Raw genomic sequence first — 16,320 nt, 5'->3', positions numbered from 1 at the left:
TTTTCTTACTAAAACTTTTATTTACCCACTGCGTGTTAATTTTTCGCTCCTGCAGATAGTTTTGAGCTATGCGCGCAGCAGGGCTAGAAAAATCTTTAAAATGTTACATGCTCTGCCAGGCATGGTTTTCTAAAAAATATATGCCCAAATAAATTTTTACATGCTCAGATTTTTTTCTTGTATAGTAATAAAAATATTTGCATTCATCGTATTGCATTATCAGACAAAAAATTAATTCAACAGCTATATATCTGAATCAAGAACTATTTCAATATAAAATATAAAAAAAAAAGCTTAGATAAATAACATAAGTCATTAAAATTACCAATACTAAATTAAAAAATTATAATAATTACATGCCCAGCCGGGCATGTAAAGGTAAAAGATTCATGACCGATTGAGATTCTTACATGGCCTGGGCATGTCGGGCAGTATAATTTTCGAGCTCTGGTGCGCAGATACTTTATATTTTTATCTTACTCTGCTTACAATTTGAGTTATAAAATCATTGTTTTTTGGCACAATTTTTAAGTACTTTTTTTTTTTGAAAAGATCCATAATATAATATTGCTCCATCAAGGTCTTTTGGGAAAACTTTTCTAACTCATTGTTTCCCTTCTCGTGTGTTATATTTTACATTCAATATTCATCAATTTATTATCTTCTATAATGTTTATATTTGTTTTTATTATTTAGTTTAATTATCGATAGCGCTATCTATTATTTTTTCTTTTGTAATGGCAACATTAAGAGAAATTAGAAAAATAGAAATCTTTTGGGATGGATTGGGAATGTTGTTTTTTTACCCGTTGTTGGCAAAAAATATTTAAAAATAATTTTAAATCAATGAGGCTCTGTTTATGCAGCTGGATTCAACCCGGATTTGCGGAATAAGGCCGTTTTATGCATCCAACCCGGCTTCAAGCTGCGTTCAATATGCAGGAGGTAATTCCCACCACCTACATTGAAGGATTATTGGCGGCTTTTTCCCACAAGAAGTACAATTTGAAGTAATTACTGCGGATAAAGTTCTGTATATGTGTTTCGTCAATAAAAATTTTATTTTTAAATGAAATCAAAAACCGAAATAAAATAAATTAATAAAAATAAATCAATTTGAAACAATTTTTTCAGAAAAAAAGCATATCTCGGAACAGTTGTGAAAGTTTTGTTTAGGGTGTTGGAACCCTAAAAACCCAGCGCTTAAGTGCGGCCATAATATTGACAATCACAAAATTCAAAAATTTTAATTTAGAAATGATTCAGAAGATCCAGGCATATTTTTACACAATTTACTGATTAATGCTAGTTCTCACAGTGCTGATCCCCTGTCGAAATTAGTAAAAGCTATTGCATTTGTCAAGCTATTTTTTATTAAATTTATGAAATTCAAGTAATAAATTAAAAGGATGAAATAATAGGATATTCATATTGAAATATAATATTACTCACAGTGTAGTTGTGATGAGTAATTAACCCATTATGCCCCACATTATTTTCAGAAAAGTTCTGTAATTTTTTTTTAATGCTCAATTTAAATATAAAAAAGACACACACAAAAAAAACTAAATTGTACAATAATTTGATGAACATAAGCGCATGGTCTGATGGGAATGTAAAGGAAAATCCCTGATTTGACAAAAACGGGTCTTCCCATCAACACGGCTGCAATCCCCTTTTATCCACCTTCCGCTTCAACTTGGGGTGAAGCCGGAGTGTGCATAAACAGGGCCTAATTGTTCCTACTTTATTTTTAATTTATTCAAAAAAAATTTCAGAATAAATGTTTGCGAAAGCTGATTAATATTATTCGATTAAGTGGGCATATTTAACATTGCGTCTGTGAGGAAATATTTGGTTCCAGAAGGTTTTAATCGTATAAGCTGGGTATTTGTTTTTATGTTACCTGATTAAGTGAGGCTGACAGTATTTATTATAATGATGTAACAGAATTATAACATAATTTGATTGCATTAATTATTAAAAATTAAATAATTTAAAACAAATCACTTAGTTGAAAAACAGGATGTATGGTTAATCATGATCAAATAACTCAACAAAAATATCTTGTTCTTTAGTTCAACAAATTTTATTCACTTTTTTGCTGTCAAAGTAATAAAATTTAACAAAATGAATAAGCTATCAAGTATAATTGTATTATATTACATATTAAATTTAAAAAGATATTTATCATTATATAAATATTTAAAAATCGATCAATAAATGTAATGGTAATAAATTGAAGAAAATAAATACTGCCATTAGTTAGTGGTGGCGGATAACACCAGGTTAGGAAGGTAAATTTTGATGAATGTTATAATCAAAATATCTTGCATTATAAAAAGAATTATAGCAGTTGTGCGCAAATGAGCTGTATGCATATATTTTGTTAAAGCAGCTCTAACTTAATTTTGAATTTATGCCATTACATTTTTTTTAATGTAATCATTTTTGTTAGATACGAGAATATTCCTGATGAGTGGGAGCCCCCAACACCTCAACCATATGTAGATCATGTAAGATTTAGTTTTCTCTTTTATTTAATTTTTTATGATAATTTTTCATAAACAAATGTTGATTGATAAGTGTATTATTCATTAAATTTTACTTTTATGAAATTTAATACAGTCGACACTTATTATAACAAACCCTGTGGTCCAAACAAAATCGATCTCTGTTAGGAGAGGTCATTATGATGTATTGCATGTTATTAAGTAATTTTTTTTTTAATTCAAGAATAATTTACTCAGTTATGGTTCATTTTAAAAGAGCCAAGAAACAAACAAAGTGACAATAATTTAAAAAAAATTGTTAGTTTCTTTCTCTTTTTAAAAATATTATGCTGCAATTGTAGAAGCCTTGACTTTTTCAAAAAATGTAATTCGTAAAGTCTACCATTTGTGTGCGATTTTCATCGTTTGACCTTATACCTACAAATAATTCTTTTCAATGGAAATATTTTACCTTCAGAAACATAAAATGTTTAAATGTTAGTTTTCGAATTAGTAATCCTGAGGATAATACAAAAATTAAAACTTAGTTTTGGATGTTATATTGGAATGAATGGTTCAGTTTGGAAGTTCTATTGGACGGTAAAATAACATTATGGAATAGGAAGTGGGACTTCATGCATCAATCTCTCTAACGGAAGGGTTGCAGTACCGGAAGGTCGTTCTAAAGAGCGTTGACTATAGCATCTTTAGTCTTGATTTTAATAACATCGCTCATTTAAGCATAGAGTAGTTGATTTCTATCTTCTGTATATATAACTAGTGAATAAGTAAAAATTATTTAAGTTACTGAATATGTTACAATTATTAGCTAGTAATATATTTTTTAAAAACATTTTCCCCTCGAAAAACACTTTGAATGCATTTAATTTAAGGTAAGGTCAATCTTATAAAAGATTTTCCAAAACAGTTCTTTGAATTAGAATCGTTAAGGGCTGTAGGTTTATCTAATATTTTCTTCATGTTTTGCAAAACTTTTAATTGTGTATGTGTTGAAACACATTTCACTATCTGAATTGGGATTTGGTTGTCTTTCTTTAGCCCTTCATTTCTGTCTGTCCAACCAAATTTTCTCCTTTAAAAGTTAAAGCCTTGACTTTTTCAGAAACATATTACAGGTTGCACAACATATCATCAGCATCATGCTAAACTACCAAATGTTAAAATTAGCTCTTTTCAAGAGAGTCAAAATACTGAATATAATTTTTTTCCACCTGACGCGTTATTTTCAATGCTGAACTTTGATTGACCCAAGATTTCCAGCAACTTTTCTCAAAAGTGGTATTCTACAAAACTGCCATAATTCACAATAAGTTCTTGTGTGGGGATCAATCTACTTCAGTTAGTACCTCATGTGAAATTAATAAATATATATTAGCTAAAAATCACTGGTTTCTTAAGTAATGTTATAGTGAGAGAGCAGGAGAAAAGAAAGTGATGATAATCTTTATAATTCATCACTAAACACTTCATTAGTTTCATTCATGGTGTAGAGAAATGCTATTTTTGACGTTTTTATTTATCCTTATGAGTGGTTGCGTACGGAAACATTACCCTTCCCTTCTTCCTTTCCTTCAGAGTCATTTCAGAATATCATGTAGTTTTAGTTTAGAAACTCATTATCAAAATATTAAAGTGATTAATTTTTTGAACATTAAAAAAGTTCATACTTCCCCCTTAATTTTTATATCAATAACAAACATGTTAGCTGTTGTATGATAGTACGTTTGATGTTTAATTTTTTTTCGTATGTACTATTTTGCATAATTAACAAAATTCCTATTCTAGGGTAATTTGAGATATTGGTTGCAAGAGCCTGATGCTTGTGATCAATACAGTGTAATGTATGATGGTGGTGCAAAAACAGCTATATACTTAAATTCCAACCCTGAACCAGGTCTTCTGCAAGAAAGAGAGGTATGTTTTTGATGATATTTAAAATTAGTATTGATAATTATAAAAGTTCAAATAATGAATATTTTTAAATCTGAAAATTAATTTAAAAAGAAAAATGTTTAGAGCTCTGTAGAGAGCAAATGGTAATGAAAGTAGAGTATGAGTTTTCTTGATTTAAAAAAAGGATAATGTTCTAAAAATGTTAATTTTCTTATGAGATGTGCCAAAGCAACCTACACTATACCACATTGTTTGGTTTTTATAATGTTTGGCAGTTTTCTCTTGTTTTCGAAAAACGCAACAAGGAATCCAAACGATAACTGCATACTTCTGCGAACAACAACTGCGCCAAATGATTGCTCTTTATTAGCACATAAGCGCAACTTCTGATGTGGTGCTGTTAATACTTAAGTACCCAAAAAAACTGCTAAGTGCTCATTATTGTGGTATATGCAGCAAAACTCATACCAAAAATTATGATTTCATTTAACATTGCAACTCTGTCTCCTTTGTTTCTCCCTTTTGCAGCAATCCTTAATTTTAATTTTCTTTCAAAAGAGAAAAAAGCTTCTCTCCACCTTTTTATTGAGGAAGAAGGGGTCAGGCCCCCTTAATAGTATATCTCTTTTTGCTTTACAACCAGTAGAGTGTTATAAGCTGTTCCAGGATTGCTCAATTCAATTCTAATTAGCTGGGCTGTGATGTCTAAGGGAAAGACTATGGAAGTACTGAGAGTTACTGACTTTGAGGAAAAATGACCAATACAGATTCTTGGAATTTTAGCCTTCTGCTTCCGACTCCACAGCCCTGCTATTTCGGTGTTTTTAAGTGTTATAAATAGTATTTTCAGAATACTGAATTTTCTGAATATACCTGCCTTGCCTGCAATATTCGAGTTGAACCGAACCATTGTTTCGGTCACTCGTCTGGTCAGTGCTAATTCTATGTTAACTACCAGTTTGTTTGGCACTCTTGGCTTCCTTAAGAGGTTTTCCACCTCCAGCTCAGTTAGTCCTATGCCGGGCTGATGAGTGCTAATAAGCATGAAACTGCAGTCCTCGGCTGGAATTGACTGATCTGCCGGTGTATTTCATGTTATAAATAGTGATTTAGATTGAAAAATATTGGTTAATTTATTGTTCACTTGGGCAGAATGTCATTGTTTAACTTTCGGAGAAAAAAAATTGTTTTGGCATCTTCACGGGACATTACGTTATGAACTGTAAGATACTCTGTGTTGAGTTTTAGTTATATTAAAAGTTTGGATTTTTCTTTAAAAAGTTAACTAAAAAGGTTAAATCACCCTAAGTGAAAAAAAGTTCCATATCAAAGTGATATTTGTGTTACAGTAATTCTGTGTTGATATTTTTGCTGCTGTGTGTGCTCTCTTTTACGTACTAAGGATCTTGTTTGCATGTATTTTTGGTATTAATGTATGTTCTGATCTAACTGTTTAAAATGCTATTTATTTTATAGTCATGGACAGAAACATATGTAGAGTGGTCTCCTTTAGGTACCTACTTAGCAACATTTCATCCACGAGGTGTTGCCCTTTGGGTTGGTGAAAAATTTGATCAGTTTATGAAGTTCAGTCACAACAATGTCCAGTGTATCAGTTTTTCTCCCTGTGAAAAGTAAAATTTTGTTTCATATCTGTTTCTTTTTTGTTAAAAGCAATTTTAAATATTTTTCCAATATTTGCTGTGAATTGTTGATGGGAATAATAGTCATGACACCAAGCACAGTTTGGCCAAAATGCTGAATATCGAAACTGTGGCCAACTTATAGCTGATGCTTCGACTGCTATGCATAATGATCTTTTTAGCATTAACACAATAATATTGTACCATATAATTTGATATAATCTGTAATACTTTTTCAGCTTACAGTCTCTTTGAAAAACTAATTTCACCAATTAAGGTACAGAAAACCCTCAATTATCCACGGGTGGCTTATCTGCAGCCCTTCATGCTTTCAAAAAATTTTTTCCCGGCGATGATTAATTGACTGTAGAAAAATGTACCCATGTAAGCAAAACAAGTAAAAAAATCTATTTTTAGACATTCATATTTCTTTTTTCCCATTCTTCAAACAACACTTAACATTCCAAAATCATCTAAACCTGACTAGTTGAAACCAGGTTTTTAGATCTATATTACCTTTTACTTAAGATCACAGTTTACTGATTTTTTAGATCTACACTACTTATGCACAAAACTATTGACCAGACCAGTTTTGTTCAAAACAATTTTATTCCTTCCCCTGTATTTTTTTCGTTGTAATCTAGTTTGATGCATTGTTGTTAATCCGTTTGCACAATTTGCTCACATTTGTGTCAAATTGGTTTACAAGAATAAGCAATCTTTGTTTTACATGCATTGTACAGATACAGTTATTGTTTTTAGCTATAGGTAAACGGAGTGTTATTGATTTTTTTTAAGCCATTGCATACATTAGTATTGTTTTAACCTATTTTGCAAATTATCCACAAAATTCGCTTATCCATGGTTATTGTTCTATCCTATTCCATGGGGAGTTTAGAGTTAACTGTATTTATATTCATGTTTTGTTCGGGTAGTGCCGAAAAGACGATTATTTCTCTTTTTTAATTGCAAAATAAGTAATATGAGGCATTATTTGGATTATTAAAAGCATGTTTTGCAGTCAAATTAATGTTTACCATACCCAAATAATGTGATCAACCAACAACCATTAAATCGTAGACAGAGCCGTCGAGAGCAGAAGCAGGTTCATTCTCAATTAAGTTACTGGACCTCCTCCCCTTAGACCATGAAGAGTGTGTTGGGGGGGGGGGGGAGCTTTCTTACAGTTTCCTAAAACTTCGCACAATCTTCAGAATTTTTTATTTGAGTCCACTTGCATCCCTGGGGCAATTCTCCCTTGTTGACCATGATCTGAGGATAATCCAATTCAAAATGACTTTTCTGACTTCAAGAACTGATATTTCAGTCAAAGTAATGTAACCAGAAAGAATTGCCCTAACAATCTAACAGGAGCAAGCAGACAGGAGACACTTCTGTGAAATTACAGAAATCTATTTTTTACAGTTTCTGGAAATTCCAAATGTGCAGTAAAACTTGAGATGTGCATAACTAGTTTTGTTTTAATTTTGAATTATGGATGGTTTATGTGTATTTTTAGGTATCACTAACAGTTTGAAAATGGAAATTTTTTTCTTTGCAGGTATTTAGTAACATTCAGCAGTATTCCAGAATCAAGAGATGATCCACATTGTGTTATGATTTGGGAAATAAGAACAGGCATCAAAAAACGAAGTTTTCATGCTGAATCTCATCCTCTCTCAACGTGGCCTATGTTCAAGTATATATTTTATTTTTGGATCAAAGTATTAGGTTTTTTTTTTGTCTATTGGTTGATTTGGATTTTTAAGTCAGGGATCTTTCCATGGTTTTTCACAGGACCTTTTTTTTATGAATTAAAAAAAAAAAGTGTAAGTCTAATGTTTTTGTGACATTTTCAATAAACCAAAGAGTTTCTCTTTAGTTGGACTATTTGTGAAAAGCCCTTAATCAGACCTAAACTGCTGCCACCTCTACCTTATTAGGCCCGTCATTTAGGGTTGCCCCCACCACGGCTTTGAGAAATAAATTCACATTTAGGTGGTCGTGAGTTTTGCTGTTTTCCTTTGAAACTTCCATTGTATTTGCATCCTTTGACCCCATCACTGGAAGAATTTGAAATGGCGGGCCTGCACCATGGTGAGTCCTGAGTCATTTCAGTGCAAGAGAAATATATGTAAAACATTAAAACGGATGTTTAATAGTATATTTTTATAGCTTTATGTTATATAAAGATTTTTTGAAATAATATGTCTTTTACTTTCTGCAAGAATTCAAATGATCTACAATGTGCCTCCAAGTTTTTAATGTACATTACAGTAGCTACAAAGTGTATTTTTGACACTATTAGGAATAAAGTAAATTGAAGGGATCAATGGATAAAGGTGTTAACTGACATTTTTTAAAAAAACGAGTTTTGTTGATGGATGAAAATTTTAAATGATTGTATTTCATATAAGCTAGCATTGAAAGTCCTATTCTGTGTATTTTTAGAGATTCTAGATGATAAAGGTGTTATCTAAAATAAAACCGTAAATTTTCTAGTGGTTAAAAGTGTTTACGTATGTTAACACCTTCATCCACTAGAGTGCGCCGTTTTTTATAGAGTTAGCACCGTTTTTGGTTCGAACGATGGCAGCAAACAGCTATTGAGTTGATTCCTCCTGACTGATCTGTTTGCTTACATTACTTTCTGAACGTGATTTAGCTATTATTTTCTTGTAATAGCCATTTGCGCTTTATTGTGATAATTAATATAAGATACATTTTGTCAAGAGAAATAATGTCAAGGGCAAAGTTATTAGTTCAAAATTGCCAAAAGCATACTTCACAAGAATGAAGATAATTATGAAAATATTGCGTCTCCATGCTAGCATGTAATGTAGCATATAAACAGTTTCCCAGCAGAAAGTTCACATTATTCCAGGTGCAGCTGTCCTTACAGAAAATACCTTTCCCCTCTTCTTTGTATCTCATAAATGTATGCTTTATATATTGAACGATTTAACGAAACTCACCAACAAGAAGCCTTTTTTATCAAAGAGTGGACATACAGAAGTATTTTTAATAGCGAATTTAACTTGTCCTTTTCACAACCAAGAAGCGCTACATGTAGCACATGTGATTCCGGTAATAATGATGAAGAACATGAAGAGAATTTCAAAGCTGCTTTCAAAGCCTTTTACTTGCGTCAGATGTGGCTCTACAATCTAGGAATACATATAATTTATAAAAATGTAGCCAAAGCCACATTTTGTACACGGACTTAAGACGTTGCCCATCGAGGAAGCTCAGAAGTCTGTAGTTCAATTTTAACGGCAATAGAAACAGATGATGAGCTGAAAACAAAAGACGGTTTAATAGTATGGAGTGACTCTAGTGCTGGTCAGAACAAAAACTCTGCAATAATCTGCCTCTATCAATTCCTTATGTTGAAAGGTTATTTCAAATCAATTGACCACAAATTTCCAGAAGTGGGACATACATATCTAGATTCAGATCGGGATTTTGGAAGAATTGAGAAGGTTCTTAGAAAACACGAAACGATATATGTACCTGACTAGTATCGGGATATCATCCGGAGTGTATCTCGAAAAAACAAAGTGATTGATATGACAAACCATTTCCGCCATACTGAAATGCTTGCAACAATGTTAAATTTGACAAACAAGAAGAAAAATTGTCTACAAGAGAAAATTAGGTTTAGGGATGATATCAGATGGATTTGAGTTGAAGAATATGAATCTTATCTATACAAAGAAAGTTATGATCAATCTTTATCATTTAAAAGAGTAGATTTACTACGAAACAAGAAAATAGCAAGTCCACTAAATACTTGTATTCGTCTTCCTAGAAAAATGAGTAAAACAGGAACTATAACAAAGGAAAAAGCTCAAAATCTTAAAGAGCAACAAAAGTTTGTTACAGAGAAACATCAATGGTTTTACAGCACTGTTACAAATGGAAATGATATGTAAATGACAGTAAAGCTTATAAAAAAGTTTGTTTACTTTATTTGATTATTAAATTCAGAATATTGCGATGTTTTCTTAATTTTATAATTCAAAAAATGTGATTCCGATAGATGTTAGTGTATTTTATTACCATCATCCATTGACATGGTATGAAAAGTTTGATCTGAAATTTAGTGGATGAAGGTGTTAACTGCACAAAAGTGATAAAAAACTCATTAATTAATGGTTTTCACAGCTGATCATTTTATAATAGATATTTCAAACAAAAAACTAACATTTGCTACCAAAAGAGAAACATTTTATCCGTTGCATAAAAAATACTAGCCTTTGAACTTTGACTGCGTTTTTCTCAAAACAAATGATTTGTCAGTTAACACCTTCATCCACTAAGCCCTTCAATTAATATTTGAAAAAATACATGTTTTTAAAAAATTGCAGATTTTTCTATTTTTTCTCAACTTGAGGTCTCTTGCACGGTTTCAAAAATTGTTTATAATTTTTTTCCCCGTTATTAGGATGCCTATGGGCAAGTTTTCCGTGCTATTAGAAGTTGATTAAAAAACAGTTTTTCGACCCACCCTAATGTATATACACACAGTCGAACCTCGTTAACCCAAAGTTCACTGGACCGTGAAAGTTATTTCCTGTTAATTGAATTTCATCTTATCCCAGGATTTAAAAATTATACTGCCCGACATGCCTAGGGTATGTAAAAATTCTGATTGGGCATAAATCTTTTACCCTTACATGTCCGCAGGCATGTAATTTTTTGCTCAAATATTTTTTCCTAAAATTTTATTTCGTATTTTATTGAAAAATTACGGTATCCTTACTTGAAGCTCAACATTTATTTCAAGCCCTACTGCTAAGATGGTTTGCTGTTTCCGATTTGTGTGGAAGCGATCCTTCCCGTTATATAATTTAAATTTTGTTAAATTTAATGATGGCTTATTATGTTCTATTTATTCAAACTATTTTATTTATTTTTTTATGATTTATGTAAAAACAATTCGTTTGATTAATGCTGTACGACAAATTCAAATGCTTTTATTGATAAACAATAAGGAAAACTTTGCATGTAAAAATTCGGGCATGTATCTTGTAGACTAACATGAACGGCAAGGCATGTAAAATTTGAAAACGTTTTCTTAGCCCTACTTATCCAATAAATTATTAAGTCATAGTTAACTCACGAGAGCAAAGAAGTATCTCATTAAAAGCAATATTTCATGTTAATTAATTTCACCTTTACAAGGTTCGACTGTACTATAAAAAATGGTTTATGAGATATTTTTGAGGAAAAAATACTCAACTTGAAATCAAAATTCAGATATTCCGAGTTGCTAATATTAACTACTTGATAATATTACTAGGGTTTGATTCCACTTGAATGTTAAGTCAAATATTTGTTGTGATCTTGTGCATATGATCATTTTGAGACAAATTTATTTCAGTACAATCTGTTATGCATCAATACTGAAAATCAAGTTTGAACTACATTTCTTTATTGCTTTGTTTGAGATGATATTTACAACATTTTTCTGTTTTGTGTTATTGAAATGTATGTTTTTAATAAATAAAATATGTATAATCCAGTGTTAAACTCTCACTTAGGACAAAATTAAAATTAAGATCATTTTGTGATCTCTCTTTTTTTTTTCAGGTGGAGTCACGATGATAAATACTTTGCTAAAGTTGGTAAAGATATGCTTAGCATATATGAGACCCCTGTAAGTTCTGTTTTTAAAAGTTTCTACAGTTTTAAACTTTTGTTGTTTCATATTAATTTTATTTCTTCTATTTAGTCTTTTGGTTTGCTGGGGAAAAAAAGCATTAAAATTTCTGGAATCAAGTAAGTGCTTGTTTTTTTAACACTTATTTTTCTTTACTTAATAATTTGATAACTTTTATTTTTTTTCTATCTGATAAAAAAAGAAAAAAAAATCTTTGCAGTGAAGTTTCTAAACATTGACTTTTTTCTAAAAGTAATTTAAAAAGTTAAACTGGATTTTTTTCATTAAAATTTACGAATATATTAATTTTTTTATGTGCGTTGCATTTGTTACATGCTCTACAAAACATACAAATGTCTTGATACTGTTCCCTTGGTTCTTAGAAAGTCCTAAAAAATACTTACTTTACTTTTTATTGTTAAAAAACCTCAGAAGAGCCAATATGTATTATCCATTACATATAAATAGGCTAGCTACATCATCCGGTATTGCAGGTCTGCCTCGAAAATAAAAGTTGTCTAGTGAGGCATGTTCAGCAATCAAGCTTAAATGAAAGAGAGAGAGGGAAAAAAAGTATAAAATTTCCCATCAAAATTTAAGTTTAGACCTCATCTAATTTTTTACAATCTCCCGCTCCCTCCCTTATAAATACCGGAGCATCAAAGGACCTCCTTCATGGACACAGTTTTGTATATCTAGATCATGCATCTAGACTGATAATGTGTTTCTAAAGATTCTATGTTTGTTCAAAACTTGTGCTTTGAAGATCCTAATTGTTATTGAACAATTTTTTAAGTTAATGTGAAAATTTTCCCTTTCAGAAATTTTTCATGGTCTCCTACTCAAAATATTGTTGCATATTGGGTTGCTGAAGAAAAGGATGTGCCTGCCAGAGTCACATTGCTTGAAATTCCAAGTAGAACTGAACTTAGAGCAAAAAATCTTTTCAGTGTAGCTGATTGTATGATGCATTGGCAGAAATCGGGAGGTTATTTATGTGTAAAAGTTGATAGGTATACCAAAGCGAAAAAAGAAAAAAATGAATGGAAGTACAGTGTAAGTATTTTTTTTTTGCCTATTGTAAGCATTTCTCTTATTAACAATTTAACTTATGTTTTATTGTGAGAACTAAGAGTTCGGGGAGACTACTTGAGCAGAATGTACTGAAACAAACTGAATTTACTGTTGCTTGAACAGGCAGCCATCTTGCTGCCAAGATAGCAATCAATGATTTATCACATTGAAGGGCCGTAACCAGAAAATTATTTAAAGGAGGGTTTAAAAACTTTCATGCAGAGCTTTGCCCTATTTGTGCTAATGTTCATGTCGTTGGGTTATCTATTATGAAAGCGTTTTATGCAATTAATATACATATAAAAAACATTTGAGTTTTGTAACAATATTTTTTGGAAAATTTTGAATATAAACGAACATTTAAATGTCAAACCAATTTTTTTTGGGGGGGGGATCCCCCCCCCCCCCCCGGATATGGCCTTGTCACATTGCATACTTACAAGCAAGCTTAAAATGTGACAGGTGGTACGGCATATAACTGTGCAAGTACTTCTTGATTTTGTGTTATATTGATACATCTTGATGCTGACTAATATTTTAGTTCAGTCCTTATTAAAAGTTTAAGAATAAGTTTTTTAAATTAAAAGTTTTTCTTTAAAAAGTTAAACTCAATGTCTTTACCAAGGTATCTATTAATACGAGAAATACTTGAATTAGTAAAAATGTTCTAGATTTCTTTTTTACATACAGAAAATCTGTAGGAAAAATTACGTAGAAAACTATTTCATGTTTATTCTGTTGATTTGGTATGTCCCCTGAGATGCAGAAAATGAGTCAGACTAAGCTTTTTGAATAGTATGAATTTTAGTGTACAATCTACAAACTTTCAGAAAATTAGATATACAGTAAAACCTCGTTAAGTCGTCACTCGAGGGACCAAAAAATTTTGACCTCTTATGTGGAGTGGGAAATAAGGAAGGAAAAAAAACTTCTCTTAAGTACTTTCATGAATAGCTGTAAAAATCAGTGAGAAAACCAAAAGCTTGTGTAATCTATGTCTATAAATTAATGGAAACTTTAAAAAGAAGGAAAAAACGCTCATTATAGTTACCTAGTTTTATTTTCTTTTACTTATACATTACTTAATCATAATAACTCATTTTAATGTACTTACTGTTCATTAAAATAATCCATCAGTGTTGATTGAAGTTGTTGCTTACTGAAAATAACTCTTTTAACGTGCTTCAAGCTTTAAATTCTGCGTCTGTTGTACCTATAACGAATGTTAAATACTGACAAACGTTCTCCAGGTATTAAAATTTTGTCTGCCTCAGGGTTCGTACGCTCCGGGAAAACCGGGAATTGTCAGGGAAAATGACACTGTCAAAAATGTCAGGGAAAAGTCGGGGAGTTTTCAAATTTTGTCCTCCAAAAATTTTTTTTTCCATTTTTTTCCCAAGGAATTAAGTACCATGAGATCTAGTCTTCGTTTTTATTGTGATTTCACGAAAAAAATTGTAAATTTTTATCTAAACCGACGCTGGCACTTAAAAACTGCAATCGAAAAATGAACGTTTTTTTTTCACAACGAAAAATGCTCCAAAAGAGCGAAGATTTCCTTACATGGAGTCAGTGAGGGGAACGCATTTCTTTTTACTGCCTAAACTTTTAGATGGGTTGCCACAACCATTCTGTTCGTTTCAGGGTTCGTACGCTCCGGGAAAATCTGGAATTATCAGGGAAAATAACATAGTCAAAAATGTCAGGGAATTTTCCAAATGTGTCCCCAAAATTTTTCTTTTCCCAATTTTTACCCAGGGAATTTTGTTTTATGAGATCTAATCTTCATTTTTATCGATGTATTAAAAAAAATTGTAACAATTTAAAAGCAATAAAAAAAGTGGCGACCCAAAAAATCATCAGCAGCCGCCATTTTTGGCTCTCAGTAGTTCCCAAGAGAAAAAAAAAAAAAAATCAGGTGAACAGGAATTATGTACAAACTCAGCAGGAGAGAAGACAATTTACTGCTTCGGAAGCACAACCTGTAGATGGGAGGGTCGATCGGGGAAAATCGTTTTTTTTTTTTTTTTTTTTTGATCGGAAAATCATTTCAGCTACGTGTGAAACGTAGTCGCCATCTTTGGTCATTCACAAGATGGAAGTAGATACGATCCTAAAATGTCTAAGTTTCTAAAAACAAAGCAGAATTGGATGTTTTCTTTAATTGAAACTTGATGAAAATAACAAAAAATGGTCTGCAAATTGTTTTTCTATTATTATTATTATTTAAAATTTTCTTGAGAAATGAAAAATTTTGTTCTTAAAACAGAAGTATAAGATTATATCCTCACTGCCTTGGACGCAAATGTGATAAAAACTTTTCAATGAATTATAGTTTCATGAAGATTTATTATTTTTTAATTGTCTTCATGCAACAAATTAAAAAAGTTATTTATTATTTTTGGGCAAAGCCGCCATATTTGGTCATTCCTAAGATGGAAGTTCACAAGACTTTTTAAGTGCCTAAGTTCCCGAAAACGGCACTGGATGTTAATTGCAGTGCAAACTATTGAAAACAACACAAATTGTGCCTTTTTTTTTCCAGATAATTTGTAATTATTTTCTGGATAAATGCAAAATTTAATCTTCATAACATTTTTTTGTTTTAATTGATTTAGACTCTTATGTGCTAAATACTGACTATTTTGCTTTTATTGTAGTTTTTTAAGGATTATTGATTATTTATTACTACTTTTATACTACAAATCCAAAAATCTACTTATTATTTTAAATTTTTCACTTTGTCGCCATATTTGATCGTTTGCACAATGGAAGTAGACTTAAAATTCCAGAAACAGAATTGGATGTTTATATCAATGTGAACTATTGAAAATAACATTAAAATATGCAATAAGTTATGAATTTTTGAAAATTAACTATTACTTTCTGGAAAAGAAAATTTGAAATTTTAATGTAAGCGTCCTTTAATATGTGAAAAAAAAAAAAAAAAAAGATTATTTGCATTGGCCTATGATTGGCGGATGTTGATTTTTGTTACTATGCATTACATGGTATGCCGATCGATGCAACAAGTTAATCATATTTATACTGAAATTTAGCTTTGAACCTACTAATAAGAAAATAAAAAGAAGTATTGTAAACCAAAAGCGGATGCTAAAAGGTTGCTGCAGGACTACAGCAAAACGCTATAATATTACGCGTGACATCAAAGAAACGCTAAAATAAGTTGAAAGTATTCTGTTTTCAACAAATAGTAAACAAATTAAAACAATTTTGAACAAAATATTTTAAAAAAACTTAAAATTTTGACAGAGAAAACAAAGGGAAAAAAAAATTCCAAGTTTTTTTTTTTTTTAAATCTAAGGGGAGAAGTTTCAGTTCTTCTGCATTGCTACTTTAAACAATTTTAATTATTTTGAAAATATTACTATTTAAACATAAATTTTGAATAAAGCGAGTAACCTAGAATTTTCTAAAAAACAACCTGGAAAACCTGGAAAAGTCAGGGAATTTTTTTTAACCAAAAGGGTATGAACCCTGTGCCTTGCTGGATGGAGTTTGATTCATATGA

At 30.9% G+C, this 16,320-nt stretch overlaps 1 protein-coding gene across 1 annotated transcript in view; it reads left to right on the top strand.

Annotated features, from left to right (window-relative positions):
- LOC129233308 (eukaryotic translation initiation factor 3 subunit B-like) overlaps positions 1-16,320 on the top strand; it is a gene marked incomplete at its 5' end in the record, with an annotated part of 57,103 nt that overhangs the window by 15,797 nt on the left and 24,986 nt on the right. The window contains 7 exons of the mRNA XM_054867357.1: positions 2,459-2,516; positions 4,299-4,427; positions 5,883-6,040; positions 7,611-7,748; positions 11,645-11,711; positions 11,787-11,833; positions 12,536-12,770. Coding sequence (XP_054723332.1) covers positions 2,459-2,516; positions 4,299-4,427; positions 5,883-6,040; positions 7,611-7,748; positions 11,645-11,711; positions 11,787-11,833; positions 12,536-12,770 — 832 coding nt within the window. The remainder of the gene's footprint in view (positions 1-2,458; positions 2,517-4,298; positions 4,428-5,882; positions 6,041-7,610; positions 7,749-11,644; positions 11,712-11,786; positions 11,834-12,535; positions 12,771-16,320) is intronic.

The sequence above is a fragment of the Uloborus diversus genome, unplaced genomic scaffold, assembly GCF_026930045.1.
Source record: "Uloborus diversus isolate 005 unplaced genomic scaffold, Udiv.v.3.1 scaffold_324, whole genome shotgun sequence".
In the NCBI taxonomy this organism is placed as follows: Eukaryota; Metazoa; Arthropoda; class Arachnida; order Araneae; family Uloboridae; genus Uloborus; species Uloborus diversus.
Note: the sequence above shows the minus strand (reverse complement) of the source record. Positions and strands in the feature narration are given on the sequence as shown.